At 38.9% G+C, this 9,349-nt stretch overlaps 1 protein-coding gene across 2 annotated transcripts in view; it reads right to left on the bottom strand.

The window, feature by feature from the left end:
- Nucleotides 1-6,700, bottom strand: part of myo16 (myosin XVI) — a 91,826-nt gene extending 85,126 nt beyond the window's left edge. The window contains exon 1 of one of the 2 annotated variants that reach the window (XR_001808461.3): nt 6,272-6,700. Coding sequence is in view for 1 of the 2 variants with exons in the window: in XM_017410312.3 (XP_017265801.1) it covers nt 6,272-6,299 (28 nt within the window). In the remaining variant the exon portion in view is untranslated. The remainder of the gene's footprint in view (nt 1-6,271) is intronic. The other variant, XM_017410312.3, reaches the window with a different exon arrangement.
- Between the last annotated feature and the right edge of the window lie 2,649 nt (nt 6,701-9,349).

Genomic DNA, 9,349 nt, shown 5'->3' with positions numbered 1-9,349 from the left:
TGGGGTGTGTGTGTGTGTGTGTGTGTGTCTTTGGCAGGTGGAGGGAGAGGGGTTGGGGGTTTGAATGGGAAGTGGAGGTGGAGGTGTGCAAAAAACAGCTGACACTGATTGAACATTTAGATTACTAGTTCTTCCCCAAACCTTGTCCTCAAGGTAAACTGACCTGCGTGTTTTCAGTTCAGCAAAACCCTGTTAATCAGACGTCAATTAAAATCATGTGTGCTCAATTAGGGAAATGGCTAAGACTTGTAGGGCCTTGAGGACCAGTGCTTAAAACACTGGATTGAACGCTGGCATTTAATTTATTAGATTTCAACCACAAAACAACATTGATTCAATGACACAGTTTCAACGCTAGGTAATTGGCTAGAGTGGGATGGTTGTTTGATGGTTGATCCACCGTTAGTTGTCGACCTCGACCATACATGCAACCTTTGTGATGATAATTCAACGCTGAATTAACATCTTTTGCCAACAAGCCAACAGCGAAGCGGCTGTGTGGTTGGGCCATCCCACTCAAGTAAACGGTAGGGGTGGACCGCTCCACACCTTGTAGCAAGTTGTAGATGTTTTCGTGTTAATATATCACACACAAACAGTCAGTAAGAATTGTTATGAACAAGTAAGAAAATGTACAGAAAGGAATCAGCACCAAATATCCTCTACAGGGCTTATTTTTAAATGTGATATCCCCCACTCACTAATAAAATTCTCTGACCCAGAGCTCCAATGAGGAGGAGAAGAGGGGAAGGGGTGTGGCAAAACAGCTCACATTGATTCAACATTGATCAGACATCGGTATTTCAGTCATTAGATTTCAACCACAAAACAACATTGATTCAATGACACAGTTTCAACGGTTAGATTTGGATGGTTGTTTCATGGTTGATCCACCGTCAGTTGTCGACTTCAACCAAATATCAACCATTCTGACTATAATTTAATGTTGATTTAACATCGTGTGCTATCTGGGTACTCACCTTCTTTTGTCAAATCATTTATGTAGCAATATCAAATATCTTTTCCTAGTGACTAGTAAAGACATTTAGAAGGAACAAACTTTGAACAACACAGGAAAAATAGGTTGAACTAAAAAAACCTCCCACATAATTAACATTTATTTCTTATGTTTATGCTTTATCATCAGCTTTTAAATACATTTTTCTTCATGCTAACATTTAACTTTGAAACAAGACAATACAAAAGAATATGTATTAAAGCAGTTTCGTCGATCCCATTTAATGTTCTGTGTTGCTTTTGCCAAGTCCAAATCAAAGATTACTGAGAAATTAAAACTTCATTTTCTTGGCTTCAAAGTAACTGTCACAAGAAGGCTCCGTTTTTGAAGCAAAATGTGAAGCGTCAGAGACTTGACCTGTCACAGACTGAAAGGACAGATTTAATAACATTTAAATGTTATCTTGGGTGCCAGATAAAATGGCTCAGAGAGCCTGATCTGGCCCACGGGCCTTGAGTTTGACATGTGCTGTAGGTCATTAGAAAAGGTTTAGAAGTGAGTCATTTTTAAACAAAATTTAACGTGGCAGCAATTTGAAATAATTTATTTGTTATTGATTTTTTTATCAAGAGGTTTAAGATAAAGTGTCATAAATAAGTAGAAAACCAAAAACTCAGTGTTGGAAAATTATTATTTTTGCATTCTGTTGTAGACTCTCAGTATGAATGTAAAACGCACAAACAAAACAAATGGACTTATATTCTGTAGTTGTAGATTATTTGCTTCTCATCCAGGGAGCTTTATCATTTCAGAACTCTCCACATTGTCAATATTGTTTTTTTTTGTTTTGTTTTTGAATTGTGGGAGTGTGATGGCTGCAGTTACAGCCACACAAATGTGGTAACATTCACTCGCACGACATACAATAGGTCACCTCATTTATATTTGGGTTTCTTTAAGTCTATGGATTTAATTTACAGAATAACTGGTTTTGTTTAGTAGGCACCACATCGCCCTGTATTCTAGAATAAGTGCGCACATTTTAGTTTACATTGTTATGTTCTGCTTAATTTAACCTTTGTTTGTTTTTTGAGTTTCTTCAGTGCTGGCTGCTCCAATCCTTCAGGAGAACAGAGAGGTGGAGAAGGGGTGGAGCAAGCCGGCTGAGACTGCAAATTGGTTCATACCACTACTCTTCATCCAGAGGGGGGGAATGGGATTTTGCTATGTTGGTTTCAGTTAGGTTTTTGTGTGTTTTCCCCTTTGTGTCTTGTATGTGGCCTGATCAGCCAGTATTTAAGTTTCCCCTTTGTCTCACTTAGGGGGTCTGTTTGTTTTAGTTAGTCTGAGTTGATGTCTGTTACTTTGACCCTTTTTATGGGCCCAATTTTTGTCATTTATTCCATTATTTACCCAAGTTTGGTGTTGGGTTAAATAAAGAAACAATCATTTTAACTTTAAACTTGTGCCTGGCTGTCACTTAACTGCTCGGTCCATCACATGCTTCAACATGCATTGATTTCAGGAACTTGGCTGGCGACTGAGTTGAGACATACTGTAAATCACAAAAACATACAGAACCGACCACATTTTTCATTGCCTCCTCATTTCTTTTCAGTCTTTTATTATTGCCTTATTTTTTCATCAGCTCATGAATTTCTCCCCCCCCCCTTTTTTTCAGTCCCTTTTAATGTGCTCCTTGCAAAAGCAGTCATCATGAGGGTTTTGTTTTGTCTCTAGCAGACACATGAAGATAGCTGAAGTTGACCTCAATTTTATTTGGTGACAACATATGCAGACTCCTGAAGTTTAGATGACTTCAATAAATATGAAATATTTTTTTTAGGTATGTTGTTCTTTTACAAAGATTTCAGTTGAAAACACAACCTAGAATACATCAGTGTTAACATACAACTTGATGACTCTGCTATTGCAGTAAAGGGCTGCTGTTGCAGAATCCCTATAGCAATAGTTTCACACTGTCATCATAAAATCAGAGAAAACAGATGATGGAAAATACCCCTTATTTGTCTGTACTAATGCATGCTGTTACTTGCGAGCTGCAGTTACAGATAAATTGTTTAGTGTCTTTTTTTTGTAGTTGGTATTTGCTTTGTTTTGTTTCGCTATTTTGTCATTAGTATTGTTATATATAAATATAACATGATATGATTTAAAGGCCTTATTGCACACTCCAGATTAGGAGGGTTTAAATTGAATTTCTGTAAAAACAACAAAAATGCTCTAAAATCATCAATAAAATATATTCCTCATGCTATGAATGATATTTAAGCATGGGCTACTTTTAAAAGTATTCTGAATAAATCTGGAAGAAACACTGAAAGGTGTGGTAAATGTGGTACTGAATTCAATGAGCATGCAGATGAGCATCCAAGAGGCAAGTGAGGATGTGAGTAATTTTTTCAGCAGTTGATGTTCATACATGCACATTGGGAGACTTTCTGCTGGAGATGTGCTCTCACACTGTGAAAAATGAGAAAGAGGAAGTGAAGACGTGTCACAGATGCCAAAAGAAAAATGTTAAAGTTATAACCAAGAAACTTGTCCTCACATTCTCACATTAAAATGTCTAGTGAAAAAAAGTAATTTGATCATTTAAATATAAGAATGTTAAAGTTGAAGAATGACTTAGTTCATAATGTGTTAAATACCTGTAATTTAGTTGTCAAATATTAGTGCATAAATTTATGAGCTAAATTATAATGAAACTGGCACGGAAAAAAGTTGTAGACACAAGAAGAAAACATCACAATTTTTTTTTTATTATTTAATTTGTTGATGATGTTTTTTGTTTTCATATAATTAAAAAACATAAAAGCAAGAGACGAACCTCCCAAAAAAAGACAGATCAATGCGATGAAAAGTGGGTGATAATGTAATTGCCTGTGTGTGTGTGTGTGTGTGTGTGTGTGTTTGTTTGTCTGTTTGCAAAATATGTTATGAACTCGTGAAGAAACTTTAATGCAATGTGTTCACAGATTGTACATCTACAACTGAGGTCATACAACTGATTGTACATCCACAGCTACTTGAGCTTAGGAAACACAAAAATAGCTACACCTCAGTCAATTTTACAAGTATCGAGCAAAGATTTGATATGGTAGTAGCTGAGAGTCATCCCTATCACTTACTTGTTTAAAACATTTGCATGCAAGGCACAAGGCAAGATCCACTTCTTCAAGGAATGCTACTGTTTTAATTAGATTTCTTCTTTTTTGATACATTAGCTCAGTTTTTAATCACACATACAATATGAAGAACTCTCGCTATTTGTTCCCTTCTTTGGCCACTGATAATTCACTCTTCACTGTTAGTTCCAGACAAGCACCATCTATTGAACAGACCTTCAAGGCCGCAGTCACATAATCCTTTAAACTCCTTGCATATGACAAACAGCACATAAGATGATACATCAGTGCAGACATGACTCACACATTAAAGTGCAGTGTAATGAAGGGTGGTATAAGGTGCCAGTTTGTTGATGATGGATATTTACGGTATTTGATTAAAGTGACCTTGCAAAAAAGGAGAAGACTAACTTAATTTGAAAACAATTTTGTAGAGTGTGATACAACACAATCTAATATACTTTATTGTCCTCTTGGGGAAATTTGTCCTGGGCCTCTGCCATCCCAAAAGATCCATAAATAAAGAAACTGTTAGAGCATGTTTTTACAGTACAAACATAATTCACCAGTGATATACTTTTCACATTGCTCATGTTAGAAAATGTATACAAATCTTCTTCTTTCGGCTGCTGTTTTTCAGGGTCTCCACAGCAGATAATCTCCCTAGTAAGCTTCTCTGTCACACCAAATGTCTGCATAACCTCTTTTACCAATCCTTCTCCGTGGTTTTCTTCTTTTCCTCCTCCATGTACTTAAAAATTATAAATTTACAAAGTGTTGCACAACCCTTTTTACAGCTCCAAGAGACACAGTGCACCACCCCATTCAACCATTGTAGACATTGTTTAAAAATGTGATTGATGTAGAAACAAATAGTGTTGCAGATTTCATTTGAGGACTCTGTATCTTCTACCAGCAAGCAAAAGCTTGTCCTCTGAAATCAAAATGTGTGATGGGGTCTAACAAAACTTTTTGTACCTGTTTGACAACAGACGGCCTCATCGCCACGTCCCTCCTGGACATTTATGTCATTTATTTTAAAATGTTTGCACACACTTCATGTTAGAGCTATGAAGGGGGGGGGGGACTTGGAGAAAACCTGTGCACTAAGCGGTTGTACTTTGGCAATTCCAAATGTGTTATGAATGACTGTGAATAAATAAATAAATGTGAAAGAGAGGAGGGAAGAACAGCACGACTGATGGGAAATATGGCTGAAAGAATCAGACTGAGATGGAAAGACAGAGAGAGAGAGATTGAAAGCATGAGCTGTCTTCTACTTGCATCTCAGGCTATCAGTTATTGATTGAATGGGAAACATCCCATGCAGGCTCCAGCTAATAACACGGACAGCAGTGCAGGGGCTTGTAATTTAGAAAGTAGCATGAAAACACACATACAGACACACACAAATATGCACACACGGGATGCTATCAGAGAAAGCAAGCAAAGGTATCTTTGCCATTAAGTATTACTTTTTTTTAAATAAAATTTCAGATTCTTTCATTTTTCCCTTTTTTCCTTTCCTTTCTTCCTTGCCAGTACTGCTTAAATACCAGCATCTTTCTTTCCCAATTCTGTCTGAGTCTGCTTGTCACTCTTTGCAACACTTGGCCACATTCTTCACGTCACTCAATCTATCCTCACCTCCTTCCTCCTTTCCCAAGCATGTCATTCCCTCCCTCTCTCTTTCCATTGCTCTCTCTTTCTCTCCATCTGTCCTTCTCCCTCTGGGAAAGGACTCTCTCTCTCCCTCTGTCTCTTTCTCTCTGTGTTGGTCTGTTGGTGTCTCACGAACATGCCAGACGCTCGTGGGATCCGAATCTTTGTGGCTCAGTTTCATCTTTTTTTCTGCTAGACCTGCCGCATTCACCGGTCAACTTCACACGTCTGCAGCAGCTCTCTGCAGCAAGCTCACACACCCACCTATACTGCACACATACACACAAGGGGACACAGCAAATGTTCATTTGAAGTTTAGACTCTGCAGCAAATTGGACATAATTTGCTGCATAACGACCATAATTTTTATGGATGAGAATAAATCCATTAAAACAACTGTCATAAGGCGGACAGTGCAAATACAGCAGGCAAATTTCTTTAGGTGAGGCATATATAAGTACACTAGCATGCAACAAAATGTTGTAGCTGAATGGCTACTTACAGCATTTGATGAAATGGTAGTGAGACATTTTCTGGGTAAGTCAGTCAGTCCGCCAGGCAGGCAGAAAGGTAAGCAGGAAAGTCAGTGAGTCAGGCAGGCAGGTAGGTAGCTACAGGTTCTAAAAAAAAACCCAACTAACTAATGCAGAGCTTGTAACCGGCACGATGCATGATTATTCTGGCTCCTTGCATGCTATCCAAACTCCCCTGTCTGCATTATTCACCAGCAGCAGCAGTGGCAGCTCCGGTTGCGGCTCATGCAGCTTCTACATGCACACAGTCCCACACTCTCTCACACACACACACACATTCTCTCACAGACATACAGTAGGCTCCCCTCGGTCAACCCGTCAGCAACAGGGAGCTGCGGCTGCTTCTACCTCTTCTCGCCCACAGCCAGAAAACCGCTGCACAACGTCTACCCTGCCATAGCCGACGCACGTGCTCCACTGGCGTCACTGACTGACAGCCGGCTCATCCCTCCTACCGCTCAACACACCCCCCATGACGCAATGCTCTTCGCCTCCTTACACTCTCCCCGCTTCGAGTCTCATTTTCACACTAATACACACAGATTTGCAGGGATGCATACTAATGCACACTCCTTCAGGTCTATCTTCAACCTTCTCTGCCAAAACCAGGGTATTGGAAAGATTCATCTCCTTTCCTGACATTGTGAATATATAAGACTGAGACAGTACAGGCAGGACAGGGAAATGGAACTGAATTTAAAAAAAGGGATATACAGTAGGGGGAGCAAGAGAATGAAAAAGAAGCAAGAGATGAAAAAGGAGAGAGAGCCTTATATTTGACAGAAGGACAGCTACAAACAGAGAGCAGAAGCTGCTGCAGTGCGGCTTTTGGTGTGATGACAGGTTAAGTGTTCAGCCATGATCTTAAAACAGCCCCAGATTAACTAGAAATAAGTATAGATTATGAAAGATGAACACCTATACATACTCTGCTCACATACACACACACACACAGACAGAGTATGACGTCATGTGAACTATGGGCTTTCACTGCTTGTGTGTCTGCAAGAAAACCTCTATAGCTCTGTTCTTTAAGGCTAATTTGATTTGCATATGTTAATCAATTCTCCGCCTTAAAAAGGCTTAAAAAGAAGGGTTCGACTTGGGAGAGGCGAGAATGACACTGGAGGTGAGATGGATGAGTGAAAAATTATTTAACTGTGTTTGACTAAAGAAGGATTGTGACACAGGTTTTAGTGCTTGGACAGGTAATATAGCACGCTCGGTCTTCTGTGACAGATTCAGAAGTCGTTACTTCACCACTGCTGTCAAACGTGAGCATGAGGAGATGAAATAAAATAACACGAGAGGCTGGTGAGGTTCACTCTGTGATGACAGTGAAAGCAGGAGCGCAACAGAGCGAGCCTGAAACAGAATGAGAGGAAGACAAACTGGGTAGTGGGTTATGTGTGCATATGTGTGTGTGTGTGTGTGTGTGTGTGTACAATGCCTGAATACTCAAGTATTTCTTGTCACAAGAAATCAGGTCAAAAGAACCACTCGTTGCATTCGCTTCAAGACACTACCACTACTCCAACATCTATCTGTATAATCAGTAGCCAGATTTAGGTATTCTTGTGTGTAAGCCTGCATGCATTTATGCATATCAGTGCTCAAGCATCTGAAAAAAATTCACCACAATAATTAGGTATTAAGTAACACTAAAGACAAGCAACCCCAGAGTCATTCACACCCTTGCTGCTCTTGTTAGTCAGTAAGTGTAGTACGTTTTCAAGCAAGGGTAATACAATGTCTGCCACATGAACACTTCCCTCATGACATACAGACCTCACAGCACAAGATCTGACTGGGAAATGTCATGTGTCTTCATCCAAATGTCAGTAGGCATTAATAGATCATAAAACCTTTTTATCTGCACCTTCGGCAACATGAAATGTAGATATTGTATCAGGAGGTGGTGATGTGCCAAAACATTGCAACAAAAGGTAAAACAAGGTCTAAATGTGAGACATCTTGCTAGTAGGCAGGTCTTCTGTAAATGTAACAGCAACAAGATAATGGGTTGGTGTCACGAACTAACGATTCCCACCTTTTCTGCTGTTAGAACTGGGTCAACCTGCTGAAACTGAGTGGAAGACAGAGATGGAGTGAAGGAAATTAAGTAAATACTCACAGAGGCTTTATTATGTGCACTATGACTGTTATTTGAGAGGGGATAAAATCACCATTTGAACATTTTTGAAGCGTTCCCACTATTGCGATGTGTCATCTGTTTGTACATTTTTAGCACAGTTGTACTGAGATTGTGGCTTTCTGCGTTTTTGTGCAACCATTATCATTTCTTTGGTTTGCACACTAAAGTTGCCTCCATGAGATCTGGTTAACCAACATTATTGACGCAGGCTGTCCAGTACAGGAATGGTTCCTAATTGTGGCAAATCCAAAAATGTTGAGCATTTTTGTTTTTCTTGGGGGCCTATTTGGTTAAAGCCAAAAGCCCACACATAAGATGAAAACATGGGTAAAGTACATTTTCTTTGAAAACTTTACAGCCAGAAAAATGTTAGCCTTTTTACTAAGCATGTAACAAACTGAGCTGCTGACATATTTAGCTCATGTATGATTTTTATGTTCTGATTAATGGCACAATGTAAATGACATCTTTCTGTGCTTCCTGTGCAACAAAATTATAATCTCTTCATGTGAAAAACACACACAAGCACACACACGAAAGCACTGTCAGCCAGGCTAACCTGGTGCCTTTTCTTTGATCACATTTACACCGTTACCTCATTCTGTTTGAATATCATTGCCTTTGTTCTGTACCAGCACTGTTCGAGTATTTTTTTCCATCTATTTTTAGCAGCATAATGTTCAGGTATGCAGACTAAGGTCGGGGAATAGATAAGGAAAAAAAAATCATAAATTCAGATAACAATTTATTTAGTTAGTCTATAATGAATGAAGGCAGAGAGAAATTCTTCAATTTGTTAGGAAAATCATAATGAGTTGGATTTATGTTGTTTTATTTTAAATGAAATGAGTTTGTTAAGGATTTGTTCATTTAGTGTAATTTGGCTAGTTTA

The sequence above is a fragment of the Kryptolebias marmoratus genome, linkage group LG6, assembly GCF_001649575.2.
Source record: "Kryptolebias marmoratus isolate JLee-2015 linkage group LG6, ASM164957v2, whole genome shotgun sequence".
Taxonomy (NCBI): Eukaryota; Metazoa; Chordata; class Actinopteri; order Cyprinodontiformes; family Rivulidae; genus Kryptolebias; species Kryptolebias marmoratus.
The sequence above is the reverse complement of the archived record's forward strand: the minus strand, read 5'-3'. Positions and strand labels throughout refer to the sequence as shown.